We start from the raw sequence: 26,357 nt of genomic DNA, 5'->3' as shown, positions 1-26,357 counted from the left end.
ATGGTCAAAAAACAAAGACTGGTCAAAAGGAAGTAGGTCAGAAGGAAAACGTGTCCCCATACTATGACTCAGTTTGTTTTTCTAAGCACAAGGGAAGATGAGAGACAACTTTACAAAAGCTGCAGTCCATTTTTCAGTCTGGTGGCAAAGTCAGATTCCACCCTATGGATTTAGCATCACAGGGCTGAAACAAGCTCACCAGCAAGGCAGGGATATTAGCCAGCACACAGCTGTAAAAGGCAGCAGATAGAGGCAGTAAATCACAACCCTGAGAGAGAGGTATGTGCAGGGTGCCTGCCTGCTTGCTCGCCCAATTATTGTAATGGCACCACAGACAAAGTTGTAAAATTAGTGCTTAGATCAATGTAATCAAGCTGAACTGTTTGCGAATACGCTAACAACCAATTTACTGAGCTCACAATGCAGTTATGGTCAATAAGCCTCAGGCTGATAAGCAAAAGTTATCAAAATAACATTAAAGTTACTCTAAAACTATGCAGACTGGATCTCTGAATCAGATATGGTAAACGATCACTCACATGAAAAAGACCATTAATGAGAAAATAGACAGCACGAGCACCACAAATACTCTCATTTTCTGCACTGCCTTTCATTTGTGTATTTTAAAGATGGCCTGAAATAGAGATAATGCTTCTTTTATATTTCTTGAGAAGGTATAGGAACATCACACCTTTTGGTGTTCTTCCTTTTTAACAAAAGCCATCTGCCCATGGCCGAATTTTGCTGAAGATCAGGTTCATCAAAATTAATTTTCGCTCCCGTGTCCCACATCCACTCCAACGAGTCCTATTTCTGGTTTGAACCTTAGACCTCTTCATCCCATCAATGAAAGTTTAACATCCACCATGTGTCTCTGCTCCACTAAGCGTTGGAAATCATTCTGAATTAAATGCTAATGAGTGTAATGATGCTTTTTTCCCCCATGTAATGCTAAAATACAGAAAAGAAAGAACAAACCTTCACACTCAGCAGTCTCTAGGTGCTTACTCCTCTCTACGTGTGAAGGTGTGCCTATTTACAAACATCTGTTGCTGGGAGGTGGAAATGCTGGCATGTTTCAGCCAGTTCTGCTGAACCTGCCTTTTGACCCTCTGAGAACAGAGCAATACCACGTCCCTGATTTTTGTAGCCACTGGCAGGAGACATCAGACTGGAGGTCATGAATATAACTCACTGGCAGCAACTGAGACTTTTCCACACTGGCTGAAAAAGACCACGCCAGCACAGTGGTCATGCACACTTAAATAGGAGCTGTGGCTGCGCAGACTTGGCCTGACATACAGCTCCTGAGGTACGCACAATATATATTCCACCCTTGGGCACAGCTGCCTGAGTTATTATTTCATCTGCAACTGCCAGACGAAGCTTTGCGAAGTCAGAAATTAAGCATTTCACCCTTCGCTTAGTCTGGCTGCATGTCATCTCCATATACACATCAGCTACCACTTGATTGCTTAAATCGTTTAGACTTTATGAGCCTGGGCTTATTAAATAAATATCAGGAGAAGTCTTACAGAGGGGGAATGTTACCAATTAGGACAGTGCCACTCCCCTGTTCCTCTGCACGGTCTGGTGAATTGTGCCCTTGCTTCGTCCCAGCTCAGCAGCTGTCCAGCCGCCTCTGCGGGGCTAACAGCGCTGCTCAGGCTTGAGCAACTTCTGTTTTGAAACTCAGCAAGGATTGGCAGGACCACCAAGTTGTAACTGGCAAAGGTTGAGAAGAACCCTCTCCACAGACAGCCCAAGGCATCCCTGAAACGTTATTTGGTTTCTAATTTAAACAGGCCCTTGCTGACACAGGCTGGCCTTCTAATACTAGGATGAGAAGCATGTGAATGGAGAGGAAATCGGCATCTGTATAGAAAGCAGGTCTACTAAGTATTGAGACAAATGGCAGATGTGTGCCTCTTTGCTAACATGAGTGAAAGGGCAAAGTTCAGAGGAACTGAGCTGTAGCACTGAAAACTAAAGCGGAGACTGAGCCATAGAGCATCGTGTGCGTAGTTGATATTTGGATGGTCATGTGATGGACAGCGAACCAAATGTCAGGAGGTCTGGGCTCAATTTCTAGCTCTGCATTAAGTTATTAATGATTCAGGGAGAGTCCCTTTAAATCACCATGGTTCCATTTCCTCAATAAAATGAGGAGTATCTTCCCCCTCCTTGCAATTAGCACTGGCTACTTGGGATTCTGAGACAATAACGCTATAAGTATGTGTGACTTCACTACTAGAAACTGCAAAAAAACAATTTTGCTACACAAATTTCCTGACTTTGGGCTTCCACAGAAAATATCTCCAAGGAAAAAATTTACTAGAACCATCTAATAAAAGGAAATAACTTCTGCCTATCTCAGAGCATTCAACTTGCAATACCCAGAAGCGCTTTAGGGCAGGGGCTGTTTGAATCATCTGTTATTTAACCTCTCTGCAGTGTATACCTCATCTGCAAAAATACAGAGCTGCTCAGATCCCAGATTTGACCACATAATTTGTCACATGCATGTCTGAACAATACCCAGGTGCCCATCACCTTCTTCCTCCTGGCTGCACTGCAGTTGCTGCAGACAACTCGCTCAGAGCATTCTCATAGCCACGTTTAGGGGAACCGCATCCCAGGCTATGGGATCATCATCACCTATGGGATCAAACATCACCTGCCAGGCAGGTAGGTCAGGGGGGAGCAGGGCTCAAAGTACAACTGTAACGCACGTAAGATAAACAACGGTGCCCCTATTGAGTTCCGCAGAAGTCCTAAACAGGCATTCTTGTGGAACTAGGTGAAAGCAGACATTTGTTCTTCGTGAAGCACCATGAGAAACACGCAGAAGGAATAAACCCCATCTGCACATAGATACACTTCCATCCCACGTATTCTGATCTGTACAAAAGATCAGCAAACCACAGAACATAACTTGTTCTACACTCCCAAGACTTATTAGCATGGGTTTTCCATCCCTAGAGCAGTATTTCAAAAACATCAATAAATCATAATTTAAGTCTTCATAGAATTTTACATGCTTTACTTAAAGAGCACTCCTATAAGGCTGCTGCTATGTTTTATTTAGAGACAGCACAGAGATTTATGTGATCTGTTCAACGTCACGTGAATCAGTCACAAAGCTGAAATGAGAATTCAAACCCTCCTTATTTCCAGTATTGTGGCATATTTCTTTAAAGAACATGGTCTCAGGGAAATCTTTGCAGGGTGGGTTTAAAATCCTTTTAAGATCATGGTAATGAAAAGTGGAACAAAAGGAGATTAACATCAAAGTAAACATGGGTCTGAACAGTAGCATTATGACTCCAGAAAAAAATTACTTAATCAGATGAATAAAAAATTTCCTTCTCCCAACTGTTCTGTGATCCACATATTACAATGCCCTCTGAATTTCTGTTATTGTTCCAGGAAGTTGTTCCAACAGGACTGGCTAGACCAGGTCTTCATTTGTCAATAATAACTATCATGCAGACAGTAAGTCCTAAGCTGTTGTCTACACTATTAAAAAAGCAAAGTAATACATTTAACTTAAGAATTAAAAAATTGCTTATATCAGATGTTTCTTTTGCTTTCACCTCCCCAGAAAACCCTCCTAGTCAAGAAGTGAAGTAGATATAATGTCTATGGGTAAGTTAGGGGTAGTCAGCTAGCTAAAATTCATTAAGAGGGTCAGAATAAAAACATAGACTATATTTAAGGTAAAAGCAGCCTTTGTGTGTAAAACCAATGCTACTTCTAGTTCTTTATCTTGTGCCTGAAAATGGGCTCTTGATGACCAATGGCCCAGCATAGATGATATTTCCCCAGAATGTTATTTTTTTGATAAAGAGCTTCCTGAGCTGTGTCTGAATTCTGCACACTTTAGTAACCAAAAATGGATTCCTTACACATGGACTTGTCCATACTCCTTTTAACTCATTCAAAATTTTAACATGTAGAACATCCAGTAACAAGGGCTTCTACAGCTTCTCAAGTGAAGAATCACCTCCTTTTATTGATTATTAACATGCACCTGACTAGCTTCATCTGATACTTTCTGGCTCATAATGTAAAGAGCAACGAACAATTGATTCCTACCTACTCCATCATTTTATGGAGCTCTGTTACTTCCTCCTTCAAAAGCCTTTTTCCAAAGACTCATAGCTTGCTTTTATGGAGGTCATTCTGTACCTTTGATCATCCATGTGGCTTTTCCCTCAGTCTTTTCCAGTTTAACTAGCTCGGTTGATAAGAGAGGGGCAAACTTACAGCTTTTCTTTAGACTACCTTAAAGAAAATATCGCTGCGTCTTTTGCTGGTTTTACGTGGCAAACGAACCACATAAAATGTGTGTTAATTAGCGTTGACATAGACATATGGCAACACAACCTCAACCAGTTCAGCACTACTATTCTACTCCTGTCACTGAGGTTACTGTCCTGACACCGTAGTTAAGAAGAGAGATTATGTGACCACGTCAGCCACTCCTAAGCAAAGTCCCTTTGTTTAAACCTGCTTTGCAGTGGCACAGCTGAAGTAAATTGTTCCCTTTTGCTGACTGTAGTGAGGTCTGTGAAAGAGAACAATAGGAAGCAGGGAAGCTGGAAAGGAGTGTACGATATCTAAAGTTAGTCTAGCAATACCCTAAGCTACTTTGTACAATTGGTCCGTTCAGCTTCTGAAACTGGGAGAGGAATGAGCATAACGACAGCAGTAGTAGCTGGTAGGTGAGTTAAATCTCCCTGGTGATCTGTCAAGAAACACTAAATATTGCAGCTCTTGGATGCCAGACCCAATAGGATACATACAAACACAAACAGTGCTTTTATATCCGTCGGCAGGTACACGCGCCAGGTTGGCTGCGCTTCCATGGGAGCTGTTTATTATCAGTGAGTTAAGAGTATTAACATTTTTGTTGTTTATTCAACAAAAAAGATACAATGTATTAAATGAAAATACACATTATTAAAACGATAGAAAGCAACATCATTAAAGGTAGAATCTCAGTGCATACAATTCACTCACTTGCCTAACAAGCAATTAAGCATTAAGAAATTTATATGAAGGTATAGTCCAGTTAAGGAAGCTGCTGTCTCTCAAGGATTTCAAAACTGAACCCTTAGTTGGAGTAGTTGGAAAAATCTAAAACTAACAATGTACAAAATATATTTTTTCAGGCTGTTCTTGTTCAGAAGCTTAAATCTAAAGTCTGCTCAGAATGTATCCTATTGCAGGAGGCAGTGCTTACCAGTTTGGCTACCAGGCACTTGGCCCCCATGTGCAGACCTAGGCTACCCTTTGATCTAAGAGATCCACTAACTACCTCTGCTTTTTGTTTGAAACAATTTAAGGTTCTCCCTGATAAGGAGCAAGTCAATCTTGGGTTACAAAGAAAGGAATTACTACCACTTAGAACTGTTTTATCTTTGAGCCGCAAGATTTCCTATCCAGCATGCAGAAAGTCTAATCTAGGAAATCATATTAGTGGAGATATAATTTAGTCTGACAAAGAAGGGTTGTGATTTTTTATTATTAGTTGCTTTATGTGTAGTTACCCTAGATGAAGAGATTTCTTGTCATAAGAACTCATCAATAGCTCTGCATCATGTTACCTTGTTTTGGATCTTTAATGGGAAAAGTGGGTTTTCAGTAAAATGATCCTTTTCACTAGTAAGTATTTTTCTCTGCTTGTTTACTTTCCAGTATGAAACACCTAAAATTCAGGTTTTGATTTTCAACTTAGTATTTTTGGTCTTTCAAAAATATTGAAGAACTGATAAGAGAATAATTTTCTGACTGTTTCCAGCCACAATCCAGCAATGTATTATATTTGGTAATATACACCCTGATACTTCAGCAGCATGATAAAGTATGAACCACCCAATACAGCTCATTTGATTCTCTGTTGCCGCATCATTTGTTTTAGTTTCTCTTAGCTTGATGTTGTTATGAATGAACAAGAAGGCCCAAATGTACAAAGGTGTTTCAGTATCTGAGAAATAATGTAAGTGAACAGATGATCACATACTTAACACAAATTTCCTAAAACCAGAAAGCTAAAGAATTATCTGAGTGAGAACAGATGAGGGAGTCAAGTGCTCTGATTCTCACTCATGCAGTGGGTCTGGACAGTATGTAAACCATGACAGAATTTGTCCCTATATAACTGTCATTGTCAATATGTTCCATGGCAGTGATCAATCCCTTCCAATCTCACACAGACCTTTAAAGAAGTAAATGTGTGTAAGATTAAACCTCTTAAAAGCGTAAGACAATTAGTGAGTGAGAGACAGGCAAATATTTGTTAGTAAAACAGAATTAGTGTTGCTTAGTATTTTTTTGGAACTGCTCAGCCTGCATTATCCAGAAACTTGATATATACAAATCCAGAAAGACAGCAGCCAAAATAAAGCAACCTTCTCTATAAAATGATAGCATTAAATTACATCTGCCTCAGTGGTTTTATGTAAGTTCATTCTGGCGTAAATTAAACATGCTACATTTTCCATATATAACAATGTAATGATGACTAATCTTAAAATCAAAACCCAATTTTCTTCCCATTTTCAATGTTATTGTTCGTAAAGGGAGGATCCATAAAGAAAATACATTTGTTAATATGACTTATTTTTATAGACTCATTTTCAGTGCTCCAGAAGTCTCATCAGCATGTAAATTTAAGTAACTAGACCATTTAAATATCTATTGAGCTAGAAGTTCTGTGCATACATTTATTCTCCCTACAGCAACACAGTAATGGTTCCCCAATGCATGTTCATGAACACTTTGGCCCGTTGAGCCTGAAAAGTCAAACTAAGTCTGCTCCTTCCTTTTACAACAAGTAACATTCATCATTTTATGGCAAATTTAGAGTAGATTTTCTATGAAATTTTACACTAGGGTTTGGTTCCCAGCTCACAGGACTGAAAATGGAGAAGAAACATTTATAGACAAGTGTTTTACTGTAGAAAGAAAACATTCTTCATCACTTAAGGCATATTTAAAGTCTAGTTAGAAGGTGATTTTCTTTTCCACTTCTGCGTGTTTTATACATATGTATATAAGTACAAAAATAACTTCTGAAATATAAGGCACTCCATTTATTAAGGTGTAAAGTGATGCCCAAATTTTGACATTATTTTTACCACCAGGAATGTCCTTGTTTTTAATACCAGGTCCTGACTAAGAATAGATTGTTGAAAGTTACCATCTGCTTCCAGTTTGCATACAAAATCCCAATTAGCTAAACTTCATATATGTTTTTCAAGGCAATTATGCTTACTTTTTTTTTCTGAAATGGGAAAATATTTGTCAGATAGTATCTGGATGTCCTCATAAGCACAGCAATCTTAGCTTGACTTTGCCTGCCCTCTAACATGCTCGAATGGAAGGTTATCAATTTGGTTGATGAGAGATTATGGTCTTTGATTACCACTGCTCCAAAGTACTCTGTTTCCCCTTGATTACAAACACGCACAAGCTTAGCAAGAACCCTGGTTTTTAATCCCTCAGGGACAAAGGAACTTCAGCATTTCTCAATATTAACAGTACTTTAAACTACAATATCTATGTACCACTTTTTGTGGAAGCAAGTTGAGTTTCTCATATAAATAATCTGAATGTGCATTTTTGATGCAGAGATATTATAAAATAATCCTAACCAGTATTATCAGCACACGTTATTAATGTCAAAGTCACACTATCAACAGGAATATTCACAGATTTTCTTGCCAGATAGCTAAATGTTCATGCCCTTTTTCACATCAGAAAAACTATTAGGAAGTGGTAAAGTATTTAATAAAAGCCCTTTCCTTATTATATACATGCTTCAGAAACAAAGTAGAAAGGATTCCAGTTGGCCTATTCTCCCACTGAAATCAATGATATTATGAGTATTGTAATTGTTTAAATACAGGACAATGTTTAATGTTTTGAAAACTCCGCCCTCAAATTCATCTGAGCCATATGAGAAAATTGAAGCCAATCGACACCATGCCATTGCAGATTAGGTTTAGGTCATTTATTTATCATTATCTGACTTAGGTCAGATAATTTTTTTTTAGCTGATTTTTCTCAGCTTAGATAGAACCAAATATAATTCAACTTCACATGCTCAACATTTCACATCAAATTAAATAAACCCTATTCGCTTTTGATCTGTTTTTCCCAATAAGTATGTGCAAGCTGCCCAGCCTTGAGCAACAAAAAAAAAGTTAGGGTGGGTGAAGAGAACTCAGTGCCACAAGACTTAACATTTGGACAGCAACACTATCATCACATCTTTCAAGTAAATCTAGTCATTCAAAAGTACTAAGTGATTTTCTCTATTCATTAATTCACGAAACACAAAGCTGGGATAATTTAGAGCATTATTCTATTTCCTTTAAAAAATGTATCTTCTCCTGATGAAAAGTTGTACAAAAGATTGATTTTGTAACAGTAAAATAAAAAACACTTTAAAATCAAAAGCTAATACTGAGCATTGCTCTTCTTTGAGTGATGCCAACACAGTCTTAGACTGGTGTCCTGTTTGGAGAAGAAAAATAGATTCTTTTTAGAAATCACACTCTACATTTTCCATCTTGTTGTTTGAATGCTATTGCACTGCTGCAACTGGTTAGCACTGCACATCTGGCTGAATTGTCTTGGACTGGTATTTTCCCTAAACTATTGTGTATGTGTGTGATGGGTTTCTTAAAAAAAATACTGTATGCACGCTGAAACAATGCCCCATTGCAGGCTGCTACACACAGTAATTACTGAGAGCATCCTTTTTTTCTGATTTTGTTTTCAACACGAAAAAGTGCTATTTTTAAAGTAAGCCACCATGAAATTCTAGCCATGCTTTTACAATATTTTTCAGCTTGGTTTTTTTTGGCTCTTAATCTCACAGGCCCAAACTTCACACTGGAAGTGTTATCTCATAAAAGCTCTAAATTTCAACAACTTTTATTCTACAGCTACTATTTTAAACTTACATTCATCAAGAGAAAGAGCGTGTAACTCAAATATTCCCATAAAAATAGTTTCACAGAAACAAAACAGATAAATGTTCCATTCAATCAGAGGTCAATTTTTCATAACTTTGGCTACAGAAGACCTACAATTCAGCCAAATTTGATTCCAAAGCCAAACATTTCTGTGTCTGCTGCTACAGACCATAGTATAAAGATTTTGCAAAGTCCATCAGACTAATGAGGGGCAAAAAGTCAATCTTTTCTCATAAAATTACTGCCATGACAAAATATTGTTACTTATAAATACTACCATTTACAATTTCCACAACTCTTAAGCATTTGAAAAAAAGAAAAAAATGGAGGGGAGAGGTAAAACGATGTTTCTTCCTTCAAAATAAACAAATACATAAATATCCAGAGCCCTAAAAATGCAAGGTCCTGGTTCACTTTCTAGTAGAAAGGATCTGGAAAGACCCTATTTCTGGTCAGCTAAGAATTTCCCTGCCATGGGGGAGCTCCTAGCTGATACACACAGCCAGCATGACTGGATCCTGCACAGATACCATTCGACACCGGCACAGGATGCATTAGGAGCTGGAAAGAAGTGGCCAGAGCACATTTTATACTTCTGAGGGCTACATGCCTAGATTGCTCTAATTTATACTCAGACTAGCTCTGCCTTATACAAGACAGTTCTGCAAGGCTAAGCATAAATTCAGTGCAACAGAGAATCTGGATTTAGCTAGATAGAAGAGGTCTCTAATGCTAACTCATAAATTAGCCAAGAACACTGAACTTGTTTTTACTGTCCTGTAAGATCTGGGGAAACGTGGAGCCTGGACAAATGTAACCAGTCACCAGAGCTGTCATCCTCTGTCTTAACCACCACAACCAGGTGTCTTGTTTTATGCAGGCACAAAAAACATTGGATGTGTTCTTAACTGTGCTCCTATGTTGGCTACTAGGATTTCTCATCTTTTCATTAATTGCTCATTTTCATCACAAGTGCAGCCTCATTTCCTGACAAAACCGTGCAATTACATTTCTCATGTTTGCCCAATTGTATTTTAGACACAAGATTAACTTTCAGCACATCTTCCAACCAGCAAGCAGAAGAGATTTTAGGCTGATTGAACGGGACACATGAGGAGAGAAGGAAAGACATTCAGTGCAGTCTCTGTCTTCCTTTTGTTCCTCCACAAGTTTCTATGAAAATGCCAAAAGCAGTTTTGCACCTTTCTTTAGAACAGGTCTGGCTTAATGCCGGCCAGTACTCCCAAGCCACGTGTAAATTCAGCTCAAGCTCCACGCTGTATCATTTACTCTCTGAAGAAAGCTGTGCAGTATTTCTTGAAATAATGAAAACCCGGCTTCTGGTGTTCCAGACACAGAATTCCACTACCTAGTAAAATTTGGGTTCTCTGACCTCTGTCAGTTTTACGAATTTTGCAGATACCCAGCTCCTGAACACATGCACTCTGGTGATTTTGATCAGTAGTTCCCAAGCTCAGATCACTTCTTACCACCATCAGAGATGGTGCGGACTTGTGATAAGACCATCTATGCAAAACCAGAAGCTTCTTGCCAGGCCAGGTAAATATGTATAAAAAAGTAGGTCTATCACCTCCAACCCTCTTACTGCAAAGTCTCATTCATCAAAGTGGAATTCTAAATTCTATGTTTTAATCTACCATTGCACTACATGTACTTCCCTCACAAACCAGAGCCTCTGTTAAGTGTCCAATCCCTTACTTACCTTTTGACCACACATGCACTAACACAAAGCAGCGTGACAGTGACTGCAGCCACATCCCCCTATGTAAAAAAGCCACCCTGCCTCACCAAGTCTGCTTCTTGCTGCCTTAACCCTGATTGATACCTTCCTGAAGCAAGGATGGAGCACTTAGCTGCTGACTGGACTGCTGCAGCTGCAGCTACATGGACAAGCAAGTCCCAGCTAATCAGCAAAAACCTCCTGCGTGGCTCTGTTTACCTCGTGGCTCAGATAAGTACTTGTATACAAGCACAGTTAACAGTTGCCATCACCTCGTACCACTTTAAGTTGGCTTTGTACCACAATTTGAGAATGTCTGCCTTAGACAATAGGCACAAATATGCAGAACAGTCACATTTAGATCTGTTCTTTTCTCTTCCTGACAATGTTCTAATTTAAGATCCTAGTTTCACTTAACAAGGCTTTTTTACGGGAGAGAACTTCATTCCCATATGGTACCTTCAAACACCATGACTCCTCCAGAAATTTGTATTACATGAGCCAAATTCTACTAAAAGTTGTAGTACTAACAGGTCACATACTTGGGGGTTGTTTTTAGACTAGCGTTTGTTTAAAAAAGTGAGGAATACATTTTGGATTGTAAATATGTTCATTCCAAAAAACACTGTGAAGAGAAAAAAAAAGTCTGATGGAAGAATTTTACCTCTACTTTGTGCCGATTATATAATTTATCAAGAAATTGTTCCACAGGCCGCCAACAGATGCTCTGCTGTTAAAGCCATGAAAAGTCATTCAGGGAGAGGGTAAAGGCCTCGGGGGTGTGGTCCACATGCTTCAGCACATATATCCTCTGTCCTGGCCTGCAGATAGCACATCTGGTCCAGGCATGGACCTGATGGTTGGCCAAAATACAGGCTTACAATAATGCTCCTTTTTCAGCTTTAATGTAAGCTTGTTTTCTTGCCAAATTCAAATCCTGCCAAAATTTGGCCAAAGATGTTTGCTCAATTGTGCAATATCTTAAGTTTATATCCAACAACTCCTTGCAAAAACAATTGTATCGTGTTTTTAGTGTTTACAGGCATTAACAATATTTAATTTTAAGTAGAATTTTATTGCTGACGCTCTAGCGTTTTACAGTAAATTACCTTAGAGAGGGTTTTTCCATTAGCTTTTAGTGTCACGAGTCCTGCACAGCACACCAAAGCACTGGAGCTAGAGAGACCAGAACTTGGAGGGATGGTTCCATCTAGCAGACAATTCATTCCAGTTGGGTTATTAAGACCAAAATGTTCCTAACAATGAAAAAAAAATAAACAACCTCAGTTTCAAGTACAGACAGGCTCAGGCTTGCAATTATCTGATACTTAGAAAGAGATTCTTTCTACTGAATTGCTGGAACCAAGAATCAGCTTCTGGTATCTCCAAAATAAAGGAAAATTTTCTTTCTATTACTTAAGAACAAAGCCAGTGGTAGGGCTTCAGCCAAAGGTATGTCTGCAACTCCTGCGCACAAACATATATGAGCTGACACAACTGTTCTCCAAACAGAACGGGCCAAACACCCAGTGATTTTTACCGAGCTTCAGGGGTGCGTTTTGCAGCACTGGCTCTGCTCTGAGCTGCCATGGTGAAAGTGCCAGAGGTTAGCAATCATTTTATACCCTACTTCTGTCCTTTTTTCCACAACTCCTCACGTAAGGCATCCTGAGGAGCTCAAGGTCCACTTTATGCTTCATTTCTAATGCTGGCATGTGGTATTAGGGAGCCACATCACGCTGATGGGGAACTAGTAGCCATGTAGCTGTATGCAAAGGCAGGTACTCTGTCTCCTGAAGCACCCACAGGTCTGACACTGACAGCTGAAGCTTTAGGAGGTACAAAGACCAGTGGTGATGGTCTCTGTCACGCCACTTTTAGAATAGGTCAAAATGCTTTTACATACATAATAGATATCAGAGATAATACATGTAATCCTGACATCATAAACCTTCATATACATACTCTTCTAATTACTCTGTAGTTACTTCATCTTTTTATTTATAATCGCTTTAATATAGATTTCTCACTGTTGTTATTCTGAAATAAACATACAGTACTTATTACAAAATCATTGAATATATATGGGTGGTATATGATTAGCTACATTCTGATGCTGATTTATATATCAATAAACTATGTTATAGCATCAATAATCAGAAAAAAAAAGGCCATGTTTCCATAAAGCGGTGCTTATTATATTTTCCCGGAAACAAGTGGTAGAGATCAGCAGATACAAAGAGATACATAAATAATGTCTTCTATGATAACTTCAAATTATTTTAGATTTCCCTTTCTACAAATATAAGAGAATTCATACCGGAAATACTATTGCTGCCCATGACCCTTCATGAAGAACACTAAACAAGCTTGTTCAAAACCAGAAATATGCCTGAGTAACCAGAAACTGATCCACAGTTTCTGGATTGTCTTGAATGTGAATCAGGCTTGCAAACTTATCACGCAATGTTTAAATAGAAAATGTACTTCAGTTTCAAAAATGAAAATGGACTTTGCCAAGTTCTGCAATAGTTCTGTCCCAAAAGGATAGCATGTTCAACTTAATATAAACAGATTATCCCGCTGGACCCTCAGAGTTCTTGTATTTCAGTGTTTCTTAAGCCTGGACCATTTATGCTTATTTTCTGCCAGTGCTAGAGTCTGCAAACCTGCTTTGCAAATTAACCTTCAAGTTTGAAAGTTTGTTCTTGGGAAACAAATCTCAGTAGCAGACTGCAAAATAAATAAAGTCAATTGGTCATGCTAACCTTAATATAAGAAAGGATATATTGTAAAGAAACCAAATCTATATCTCTGCAGTCAATGCAATTTAAATGCCTGTATTACTGAGCAAAACAAATTGAAAATACTCATGTTACTGCAAACATAAGTAATTTCCTAGGGTCTAAACATACAGGAAAGGGTCTGTTTAGGAACCATGGATTGTGGCACTGATTGTTCCAAATTTTGTATTTTGAAGACTGTGGTGGCAGGTTGGAGCAGGCTTTGTTGGCTGCCTTCAGTCCTTATCTACTGGATTGTACTACAGGGTCATCTAGAACACCTATCCTGAGGCAAGCCTTATGTGCTTTAAAAAGCACATTTACACATAATCTGGGTTGGCTGTGGTGACCCGTTCCTGACGTAGCCGTCACTGTTTATCCCATCTATGCTTCCAGAAATATCAATGGATTGGTATGGAGCTGAGAAGTCACTATGCTTTTTCCTCAAAGGGCCATGAATCAAGTGCAAGCAGCAGGAAGGAAGCCTCAGTTGTGAATTCAGGCTGCCTCCCAGGACAACATTGTTGGTTTCACAAGCAGTTCAGTTTCCAAGTCAGTCTGGAGACGGGCTAGCCCACAAAGGAGAAGATAAAGCTCAAATGAGCAGACAAGAAAATGTCTGTCTAGTCAGAGTTCCTGCCTTTACCGTAAGTTTGCTGTTTCCTGCAGAGCTGTGCTCTTAACTCAGGAAATTTTGAAAATCCCATTCAAATTCCACACACTGAAAGTCTAGATAAGTAATAGTTCTTACTGGAATATTTCTTCTGTGCACTATTTACCTACTTTTTATGTTTTCTTTTGCCTACCGTATAAGTCAGACTCACTCAGTTGTTGTGCCACAAGTTGCAGCTTTCCAACATTAATAGAAATTCACATTTATAAAAATGTTTTCTTAGGAAGAAAAGGACTAAACTATGATCTTTGTTTCTGGCAGACAACCTTCCAAACCTTTTTAAAGGCAAATTTTAATTAGGTGATTCAACTGGAAAGCATTCTTTTTAACATCAGAAACACAGAAATGTCATCTGGATAATGACTTTGTTAATGCTTTTACTAAATATGTAAATATTTGCTATTGTGATTCATTTATTAAAAAATAAAATAGCACGCTGCAAATATGTTAAAACAAACCTGCTCACATTTACTCTTCAAATCTTTACATAAAATTACTTAACTGCATTTCAAGAAGAGCTATGGAATGCAGGGAAGTATTTTGAGGGTGGATATACATGTCGTATTTTACTTCTACCTTAAATTCATAAGTTAAATGGATTTGGCTTACCTGAATACCCTTCAGTCCACACAGGAAGTAGTTATGCCACTGAGGTTTGGTTTTGTTAATCTGAATGTTATTAACACTACTACTGAAATCCCTGCAAAAACAGAAAAACCTTGAGGCTTCAACTTGTCAGTAAATTTAGATTGGAAAAAACATGGCTGATCACTGCCACCTGCTGATGAACAAAACCATTTCATGTTCATTTTTTTCAGTGCAATGGTTTGGCCTTTTTTTGGTTTTTTTTTTACACATCTTTATCAATCGATTCTATGAGGATATGCTAAATGGAAGCATAAGAACTTTCGCTTAAGTTATGAAATTTATTAAACTAATTTCAAAATTAAACTTGCCTTTCCTTAATTAAGGTAGCATGCCTTCGACCTTCTAAGTCTACATTCTCTTGATCACTTAGAGAAGTGAAAACCTAAATTAACTGCATCTGTCAAACCCAGAATAGAGCTAAATACGCTTCAGGCTCTGGAAATCCCTGCTCAGAAAGTCATCTTCTTTTTTTTTTTGCTCTGAATGGCATTTCACTAAAACAAGCCTAATGCAGCCAAATTATACTATGTATGTTATAAAAAAAAATGGAAATAATTTAGTTTAAAATAGTTTCTCTGTTTCCTCCAGGATAATTCTGATAATGGTTTTCCTACTCCACCTTCATTTCAAACAATAAAGATGGTAATCCTGAATGTTCCTGAAGAAACTAATGCTACAGATTGGTGCTGTCAGAATGAGCCTGGTGTGATGCACACAGACCTCAGAGAAGCATGCATTGATGACCAAGAAATGCAGATTGTTTATTAGCCTATACTGTTGAGTGCCCAATAATTATATCTGCTTGATGTCATGACAACAGCTGCCCACCATAGAAAGAGAAAAGGCATTGCGAATATAAAGAAAAGCTAACAAAAATTATGCAAAAGTTGCAGGCTAAGATGTGCTTTACAAGGGAAGGTCTGCCAAACACTGTGAACAGAGGCAGCTGAATTCCTTCCAAATATTTAGGTTTAGTGGGAATAATAAAAAAAAAAAATCTCAAGAAGTTATAACAGCAAGGAACAATCTGCAACTCCTAAGAGGATGGATTTTTTCTCGTGCTAGTCCCAGTCTGTATCCATAAACTCTCTAGGTTAGTGATGTGCTGTTTCTATTTTTATCCAAATTACTATCTCTAGTTAATATCTGTAGTGAATACCAATGTGAAGGTGTTTTTTATCTGTATTCTGTTGCCTATGGAGAAACACGCTAGTAGAAAGCATCTTTATAATTATATAACTACCTTCAAATGGTGCCTGAACATTTTATTCTGGTGCAATTACAGGCTGCAATTTTCCTGTTGCACAACCCTCAAACCTGATGACCAGTGTAAAAACAGACCCACAAGCTTCTTCCTCCTATGGTCTCACACTAGCTATGCTGAAGCGAGCTGCTATGCTTGTATTACCAGTCTACAACTTATTCCAAGCTCAACATTACACGACAGATCTTACAATTTAAATATCAACCTAGAATTACCATTTTGTCAGTTATACATTCAATGTCAACATTCAATACAGTGAACAAGTATCAGAAACTGGTATATAGTTTAACATATAAGCTTCTGTCTTTCAATGTGAACTGTTCAAAATAGTGCCACATACAGGAATTAATCAACAACACGGTATCAAAGAATTATATAAAGTTAGTGTTCAGTATTACTGGGGTTTACAGAGTAACACAAAATATCTGAAAGGAAGTTTCAAGATTACAATACAAGGAAAGTTTGAGAATAGCTGTAAATTCTTCCAATATGAGATTCATATGTATCTGGAACAATTTCCCAGAGAACAAAACACCATTTTGCTTATGGCTTTTGAATGTAATAAAAAACCCAGAAGTGCTTGTAAAATACAAAATACTGGTCAAAAGTCATAAAGCTTTTAAAAAATCCTGTGTTTGCTTATGCTTGCTTTCTAAAATACTTCTAAATTATTATTGTAAAAAAGCAAGGTTGATGGAAATCAGTGTGTAAAAGTCAGTAACAGAAAACAAATTTTAAGTCTTCTTTCCTTAAAAAGAGAGTTCTTTTTATAGAATCAGACAAAGTAAAACTTCAATGAAGAAGACATATACAATGATCATATTTGCTGGTTCTCAAGATAAATTAAAATAATGGCCTCTTAAAAATGCAATTTGCTTATTTCTGCAATATTCTCACATAGAAAATGAAAACAAAAAACCTAGCTTTTATTTTGGCATGTATCATATGGACATAATTAACAAACACAGAATGTGGGACCGTCAAGATCCCCAGAATCCTTAAGCCTGTTTTTTTTTGTTATCAGATTCAATTTGATACAAAAACCAATTTCCTAAATGCACAAATTTTATCTTATATCAGTAAATTTTCAGTCTTGCCTTCGATCTTCCTACTGGAAGGTAGGCAATTTGATATTAGAAAAATAAAATAAAATAAAATAAAATAAAATAAAATAAAATAAAATAAAATAAAATAAAATAAAATAAAATAAAATAAAATAAAATAAAATAAAAATACTCTGATAATGTTTGTTCCAGACTTTTTGTTTTCAGTGATTCTTGGGAAAGCTTGTCCCTCCTACAAGGCTTAGACGTAAGCTTACCAATTCTTTCGTATAATTAGAAAAGGTCAGCTTTCTGACTATTGTGGAAAAAAAACCATGTGGTTGAGGTGTTTTTTACTGCTTATGTAGTAACTCATCCTTATTTTTGGAGGGCCAGTTTGGCTTTTTCTCACAGAACATCATTGTCCTGTCAATCTGTCAGTTTATCTATTTGAATCCTCTGTAAAAAAAATCTGATTTTTAAAACAAGATTTTCAGGTTTTGCCACGAGATGGAAACTAACTGATAATTACCATCCTCTGGTATTCCTAAAGGCATTTTGAGAAGTACCATGTCAATTAATCTCTGTATACATACTTCTCAATTATGAAGATATTATGTGAAAGAGATGTGTCAGGAACTTCAAAAGACTAACTTTTGAATACCATTTTACCCCAAATAACATTAAAAGCATATGATCAGTTGGGATGTTTTATGATGAAAAACACATTTGCTGTCCTGTTTATCCTAAAAATTAATAGGAACTATCAGGGTGGAAGTAGGCTACAAAACTCTTACTCGTTTTATTTGTTCACAAAACAAGAATGAAATAGGAAATAGTGATTTTATGGAGGTTACGGTCCTTGTTCACCAAAGGCCTGTATATATATGCATTCACCACAGACATAAATCTCTCACTGTAACAGGCGGGGGAAAAAAGATATACTGTCAACAGTTTCGTTATGTGGTATAACAGTCAAAGTGTTGAAAAATATTTCTTTGTTATGAAATTACAGGCATGTTTCAGCTTTGTTTGCAAGCAAGAGTGCCTCAACAAAACAGAGATGCTTAATACTGTATTTTGAGATCTCTTCTTCATTTATGTTTATCACAAAATGTAATTTTGAACTGAAACCAGGGCAGATATAAAAATATAGTGACTGTGTATGCAATTTTATCTCAAAGACTGTAATTATAGATTTCGTAGGAACTGCATGTACCTTAGGACAAGGCCATTTCCATTGCAATGTCATGTGCCAAAGCTTAAAGACCAAGCGAAAATGTTTACTTTTTGGTTACTGCTTTATTTAGCATCCGTTATAACAACTTTTCCTAATCAAAGCTATTATAATTCTGGAACTGTTGCCTTTTGCAGAACGGCTTGGCCATACAGCTTAATTCCTGTTGTATAGGTTGCTATTAAAGAAATGGAAAGATCTCACTCATGTTTTTCATTTCTTTTCCCTCTGCTCAACACCACTTGTTCCCACTGTTTAACCCAGGTGAGCTTTAGCACTGAGTGCACCGCACTTTAGTTCACTAAAATAACAGAAAATTAACAAGGAAAAAGGGAGGCTGAATCGATGTTAGAAGCAGAGACAGGGAGACTAGGGGTAAAAGAAGCAAACCATCGCCTTTTGGCAGCAGCAATCTCTTAATTCAGCCCAACTATAATGTGAAAACACGCACCACACAGTGAGTGAAAAACACAATGGAAGTAAAAATTCCTTTCCACTGCCTTAGTAGCACGCAGCAGCTCAGAACATGTTTGTATAACAAACTGAGCTTTAAGTAGGAATATGTGCTTCAATAGTTCTGGCAATATGTTCCTGTCCCTGTTCAGTCATTCACTGTGCTTCCAGGGAGTAATCTACCATTGCCTTAAACCAATGGCTTAATGAGAATAAACGAAGCTTGTGCTGATTCTGATTTCTGCAAAATGCCCACAAAATTTCATATCAATGAGTGACCTGACTTGAACTGCCAAGCAACCACACAAATATCAGTCTTGTTACAAGGAAGGAGGTATTAAAACATGGCTAGAGTTGATAAGAATGGCAGGATTGTTTCCCTACGTTCAGCACTTATGAGACCGGAGCTGGAATACTGTGTCCAGTTTTGGGGTTTCCCAATACAAGAGTTGTCAAACTGCAGGGAGTCCAACAGAAGGCCATCAAGACAGTTACAAGGGATCCCCAAAGGTCCCTTCCAATATAAATTTCTGATTCCATGAAGAAGCAGCTGTGGAGGAAGTGAAAAAGAGGGAATGCAGGCCCTTTGTGCCAGGATTGTTGCTAAAGCTATGGTGTTGTGAAAATACAGCCCCAGGTTCTCCAGAGCAGGGGAGGGTTAGCTTGCATGTGCAGCAATTGATTGCAAAACACTTCACTCCCTTCTCCAGGAGAAACTGAACTGCTGCCAGTTTGTGGGGATTATATCAAGAAAGATGAGCTAAAAGAAGGGAAGACAGGATTGCACTTTTAGAAAGACTGAAAAAACAGAGGCCTCATAAGAGAAATATAAACAAACAGGTGGGAGGCAGAAGCAGCAAACCTATTGCTCTAAACTAATATGCACAGCATAGCGTTAATGGGATTCCATCTGCTTTTATCGTTCATCTTACACAATTAAACTCTATATTGCAATGGAAATTTGTCAGATCTCTGAAAAGTTAACCAGTATTGCAATTGCATAGAGAGGTTCCTAAAAATTAGTGAAAAAATAGTAAATTACTTACAAGTATGAAGAATTGGTATTTGCCAGTTGCACAACTTGAGTTTTCACGGGTTCTACTGCAATCAGTATATCCTGCTCTATGGCCATAGGGAGCACAGCGTAACCACAGTAGTCTATATGTTCTCCTACCAACAAAACAAACAATTAAAATATTTTGGAGTCATTGTTTCTAGAACAGCAGTAACAGGGCTTCTAGAGGAGTTCAGCATTGCTTATTGTGTAAGACGATTTCTGAGTATAGCCTCAACACTGATTATTTAAAGTTCAAGGTGCATTTCTTCCATTTCATATTACTACACAAGAATGTTTTCTTTCTCTGGTGATTTTATCTGTTGCATCTGTTTACAAACCTCCACTTAAAAAAATTTTAAAAACACTACATAGGATATTGTCCAGCAATGATGATGGCCGCAGTATTTGTACACAGTTGTCACAATACAAAAAACTTAGGTGAAATCAGTCATATTTAACTGATGACTGGAAGAGATAAAGGCCACACATGACTCCCCGTTATGTGATTTCCTCCACTCACACGGGTGACTCATTAGCCACCAGATAAGCCTTGTGGGGGAAATTTTGTAATGCTTTTTTCATAAAATTTCTGGACTTTTTTTCCAAGAAGATAATCCATATATTTAAATAATCATTAATACAGTTACTTAGAACACATAAAGTAACATTCAAATATAAAATGTATGTAGTAAACATCCTCTCTCTTAGGAACAGCTCCCAGTTAGCATATGCTGTCTATTTAATCTGTATGACACATCATTAATCGCACAACGGACTAATTAATTTTTACAGCTCCATTTTGCAGGATCCTTTTACCTACAATATCTTCAAATGCATGGGGTTACTTTACGAATACTCAAGAAATTGAGATCTAGAGAGAGCACAATGCTAAGATGGAAAAATCTCAAAGAAAGGCTGCCACAGAAATACAAGTCCTAAATCAAGAAATAATTGCATCTCTGCAGCCTGCCAATGAATCGCAACCAACTGTTCTAAGCTCTGTGCACACACCTCTATGGCAGAGTAAAGAAGAGGAGCTCATAGTAGAATCATTTAATGCTTTATCACATGCACAGCTGTGTGCCTGGTTGTATTTTGTAACTTAAATTATAATGGAAGAGGGAAAACAATATACTGATTTAATTTGTGGATGCGCTGTTCATGAGCTGCTTTAGATTAGATTTCCAAAGCCTTTCAAAAAAAAGTATCCAATCATAAACCGGCAAGTTACTCCAATTTTCAAAACCATCACTACTGTCCATAAATGGTTTTTCTAAAACTGATACTTGAGCGTGCAGTTGTTTATATTGAGGTGTAGTAAAAGCCAGTAAAGTATTATATTCTCTTTTTCATTTATCACATGCAACTTCTCTGCAAAATATTTAAGCAAGATCAATATTATTAGGATGCTATGTTTTAAACTACTAGGCTTCCATGATGGCAGATAAAATAAAATAAAAGACGATTAATAGTTCTCTTTTACCTATTAAGTTGACTCGCCCTGGTGCACGAACATAAAACTTTGGAGCTGATCCAAATTTTGATATAAACATCTCCTTCAGCTTCTGCAATCTGAAAGGCAGGTTAGAAACATTTAAAAGTGCTATATTTGTAGAAAAGGCAGGAATTCTATGGTCTATAATGTTTCTTGGAGTAAATTTGATTCAACTTTTTGAAGCATGTAGTTTTCTCCGTTACATCAGGAGCGACATTAAACTGCTTATTTTTGCTGTTCACATAACATTAACTGTGACAATTATATAGAATATTCTAATTAATAAGAAATGTATATGTCCACTTGAAAAAGACAGAAGGAGCCTTATTTTACTTAAGCGCTCTGTCTAGGCTGGTTCTAGACAGAAGCAGGGAAGGCAGTTGCCATGGGTAACAAACATCACAGCCTCCACCCACCTCTCCTACGCCACAGCTCTGTCAAACTGTTTGCCAATGAGGAAGAATCTGGCAACGTGGACCAGGATTTGTCACATACACACACAGAGGCACTCCTTTCAGAGTCACATCTGACCGCACCAGGCCTGAGTAAATTCATTTTCTTCTAAGTTTTGATTTTTTTTCAAGCCCCATATCAGACACTACCCCATTTTTGTACAAATGTATATACAGAGAACTAAAATTCCAAACCTCACATTATCCCTGTCACTTATTTAGACTGTATTTATTCTACAGGTTTACAGCAACAGCTCAGTTTGTCCATTTGCAGGTACTAGACGTGCTCCTGAAAATTCCAACGCAAAGAAAAATTTGGCAGGTTGCTTTATTTCCTAAGACTGTAAGGGTATCTAGCTTCTGCCCTGCGTTTGCAAAATTGAGATGCTTTAATGTGTCACGACAGAACACTGGGTAAAAAAAGACTGAGAAGAGATTAAGCCATTATCTTAGTGAAGCATAAGAAATTTGACAGTGATTCACTTCAAAACTTCCTTATAGCAATTTAGGCTGCACACTAACCTGTTAACTCTCATTAATGCAAGCAACACGCTAAAATGATGAAAAAGCAGTAAGAATACAAGAAAATATAATCTTTAAAATGGGACTTAGAATACTTCACCAGCATACTCTGTTGCCTTTAAAGTATGTGGTCAATTAAATTTTCTTTTTTTGGTTTTTGGTCTACTAGCAAAAATCCACTAACAGGAATCCTGCTAAGGTTTCCACATTTAGTCTAAAACTAGAACTGGAATCCTAGTTAATGCAAAGACAGTAAGTAAGCAAGCAAGAACACAGCAACAAGAAACAGATGTTACAAAATTTCACAGTCAATTATTTAGTTTGTACTTCTTTGTAAAAGCTGCCTTACTGTCCAACTACATATATTAAAAGGTTTTGTAAGATTCCTTTAGATGGAAAGCTACAAAGTATCATTTCTTGTGACTTGTTTTAACAGATTCTTCTGTACTTCTTCTTTTCGGTGCCCAGTAACACAGCCGTATGAGGCCCCTCTATAATTTCCCCTTCTTGTAATCTCCCGTGGAGTGACTCTTCCAATTAGCAGGAGCAATTTCTGCATTTCACTGTACAATCCCCTTTTCTAGATCACATTGATAATACTCTAGTCCATGGGGGGGATCTGCTGGCAGGATTCTATGTGTTAACTTTATTCCTTGCTGTATTAGAACGCTTCTTTGTTTCACAGATATTTTTATAGTGGTGTTGGTACCAAGAGACTGTGGACAAACAGTGCAGTCACGGGGCATGTTTATCTAAGCACTGACTGAGCTCGGTTTTTAATGCGGGTTTTACAAGCAGCCCTGATGAAAGGCTATTTACAGGCTTTGGCCTTGATGTTGCAACTCGCATGATGCATTTTAAGCACCTACATCAAAGATGATCGTCCCAAGCCTTAAGCAAAGGCATCCCTCGCGACTTCACACATCCAAGTCTGGAAACGCCAGACTCATCCTTTCCATGTGACTTACACTTAAACAGTGCAATCAAAAGCAAGTAACAGAAGTTTAAGAACGTGACCCTTCTCTGGTGCTAACACGGTTAAAGAGGTTCCTTTGTGCACCCTAGTTCCACATCCCAGTGTGGACTCCCTGGGGAAAGGGCACAGCAATCACACAGGCATTTCTTTTATAGCCAAAGAGATAAAAGGATACTCAGCATCCCCAAAATTCTAGAAAAAGAAAAAAAGTTAGGAGAGAAAATGAATGAATGACTGCCCCTCCTGCCACAGAGGAACGGAGCGAGCAGCTGTATGGCTGGCGAGGCCAAAGGGACCAGCAGTGACCCAGCGGCTGCGGGATGAGGGCTGCGGGATGAGTGCACTGGGGGACAAGGGGCTGCGGGACGAGGGGCTGCGGGACGAGGACTGAGAGACAAGGACTGAGGGACAAAGGTAGTGTAGGGCAAGAGGTGTGGGATGAGGGGCTGCGGGACAGGGGGCTGCGGGACGAGGGGCGCAGGACAAGGGCTGTGGGATGAGGGTAGTGCAGGATAAGGGGCGCAGGAGAAGGGCTGCGGGACAAGGGGCTGCAGGTCAAGGGGCTGCAGGACAGGGGGCTGCAGGTCGAGGGTAGTGCAGGAGAAGGGGTGCAGGAGAAGGGCTGTGGGACAAGGGGCTGCAGCACAGGGGGCTGCAGGACGAGGGGCTGCAGGACGAGGGGCTGCAGGACAGGGGGCTGCAGGTCGAGGGTCTGCAGGACAGGGGGCTGCAGAACAAGGGGCTGCAGGACAGGGGGCTGCAGGACAGGGGGCTGCAGGTCGAGGGGGCTGCAGGACAGGGGGCTGCAGGTCGAGGGGCTGCAGGACAGGGGGCTGCAGAACAAGGGGCTGCAGGACAGGGGGCTGCAGGACGAGGGGCTGCAGGACGAGGGGCTGCAGGACAGGGGGCTGCAGGTCGAGGGTCTGCAGGACAGGAGGCTGCAGGACGAGGGGCTGCAGGACAGGGGGCTGCAGGACAGGGGGCTGCAGGACGAGGGGGCTGCAGGATGAGGGGGCTGCAGGTCGAGGGGGCTGCAGGACAGGGGGCTGCAGGACAGCGGGCTGCAGGACGAGGGGCTGCAAGACAGGGGGCTGCAGGACAGGAGGCTGCAGGTCGAGGGGCTGCAGGACAAGGGGCTGCAGGTCGAGGGGCTGCAGGTCGAGGGCTGCGGGACGAGGGAGCGCTGGGGCGAGCGGAGATGCGGGTCGGAGCGCGGCTCGTTCCCACCTGCGCGGCTCCACCGTGCCGGGCCCGGGCGCTGCCATGGCCGCTCCCCGCGGTCACGGGACGGACAGACGGACACAGACAGACGGACACAGGCAGACGCCGTCCTTCCGGGCGGGGAGGCGGCGGCGAGAGGGCGGGGAGTGGGGCTTCCTCCGGGGCTGGAGACAGGCCGAGAGAGGGGGCTGGGCTGCAGCGCTGCAGGGTAGCAGGAGAAATACAGCACGGGAAACAGATTTTGTTTCAAATATGCCAGGCTGAGAGGGTTGGGGGTGTTCAGCCTGGAGAAGAGAAGGCTCCGAGGAGACCTTAGAGCGACCTTCCAGTACCTGAAGGGTCTGCAGGAAAGCTGGGGGGGGGGGAGTGTTTGCAGAGGCCTGTGGCGATAGGATGAGGGGGAATGGGTGTAAATGGAGAGAGACAGATTTAGACTAGACCTGAGGAGGAATTTCTTCACCATGAGGGTGGTGAGGTGCTGGAAGTGCTTTCCCAGGGAAGCTGTGGCTGCCCCATCCCTGGAGGTGTTCAAGGCCAGGTTGGATGGGAGGCTCTCCAAAGGGATCTGAACAGGCTGGACCGCTGGGCTGAGTCCAACGGCATGAGGTTTAACAAGACCAAGTGCCAGGTCCTGCACCTGGGGCACAACAACCCTGGGCAGCTACAGACTAGGAGAAGTCTGTCTAGAAAGCTGCCTGGAGGAGAGGGACCTCGGTGTGTTGGTTGACAGCGACTGAACATGAGCCAGCAGTGGCCCAGGTGGCCAAGAAGGCCAATGGCATCTTGGCTTGGATCAGAAACGGCGTGACCAGCAGGGCCAGGGAGGTTCTTCTCCCTCTGGACTCGGCACTGGTGAGACCGCTCCTCGAATCCTGTGTTCAGTTCTGGGCCCCTCACCACAAGAAGGATGTTGAGGCTCTGGAGTGAGTCCAGAGAAGAGCAACGAAGCTGGTGAAGGGGCTGGAGAACAGGCCTTATGAGGAGCGGCTGAGAGAGCTGGGGGTGTTTAGCCTGGAGAAGAGGAGGCTGAGGGGAGACCTCATTGCTCTCTCCAACTACCTGAAAGGAGGTTTGGAGAGGAGGGTGCTGGCCTCTTCTCCCAAGTGACAGGGGACAGGACGAGAGGCAATGGCCTCAAGCTCCACCAGGGGAGGTTTAGGCTGAACATTTGGAAAAAAAATTTCACAGAAAGGGTCATTGGGCACTGGCAGAGGCTGCCCAGGGAGGTGGTTGAGTCACCTTCCCTGGAGGTATTTAAGGGACGGGTGGACGAGGTGCTGAGGGACATGGTTTAGTGTTTGATGGGAATGGTTGGACTCGATGATCTAATGGGTCTTTTCCAACCTGCTGATTCTATGATTCTATATAGATATTTTATAGTCCTGTAAAATTCTGCATATTACTCACATTTCCCAATACTAATAACACCAGGAGCCCTCCCCTCGCACGTGCTCCCCACAGTCCTTTATCAAGTCTGAGGTCTGCAAAGCAGCCCTCCCTATTTTGTTGGCACCTGCCGCCTCGGAAGTTCCCTTAGGAGGTGTGAAAAGTTCCCTTAGATGTTAAATAAAGGTTCTCTTGACCTCCCATCTTTTTTTTGGCTCCTGAAGTGCTGGCCTGCTGCATCCTTCATTGCCCCGATTCCTTAAACATCCCAGAACAAGGTCTTTTCTGTTTATCCGTTTCACTGGTTTCCATGAGGCAGGAGCTCCCGAGGCTCCGCCCCCTCCCGGCCCCGCCCGCCGCCAAGCGGGCCCCGCCCCTTCCTGTCCCGGCCCCGCCCCCGCCGGGCCCCTCGCGCG

The 26,357-nt window shown here is 40.2% G+C and overlaps 1 protein-coding gene across 1 annotated transcript in view; it reads right to left on the bottom strand.

The window, feature by feature from the left end:
- Positions 1-24,653, bottom strand: part of GALK2 (galactokinase 2) — a 49,175-nt gene extending 24,522 nt beyond the window's left edge. Inside the window, exons 1-5 of the mRNA XM_069867001.1 lie at positions 24,562-24,653; positions 21,373-21,461; positions 19,879-20,002; positions 14,797-14,887; positions 11,841-11,987 (exon numbers count right to left, since the gene is read on the bottom strand). Coding sequence (XP_069723102.1) covers positions 11,841-11,987; positions 14,797-14,887; positions 19,879-20,002; positions 21,373-21,461; positions 24,562-24,599 — 489 coding nt within the window. The 5' untranslated portion in view covers positions 24,600-24,653. The remainder of the gene's footprint in view (positions 1-11,840; positions 11,988-14,796; positions 14,888-19,878; positions 20,003-21,372; positions 21,462-24,561) is intronic.
- Positions 24,654-26,357: the final 1,704 nt, after the last annotated feature.

The sequence above is a fragment of the Phaenicophaeus curvirostris genome, chromosome 12 (genome assembly GCF_032191515.1).
Source record: "Phaenicophaeus curvirostris isolate KB17595 chromosome 12, BPBGC_Pcur_1.0, whole genome shotgun sequence".
Taxonomy (NCBI): Eukaryota; Metazoa; Chordata; class Aves; order Cuculiformes; family Cuculidae; genus Phaenicophaeus; species Phaenicophaeus curvirostris.
The sequence above is the reverse complement of the archived record's forward strand: the minus strand, read 5'-3'. Positions and strand labels throughout refer to the sequence as shown.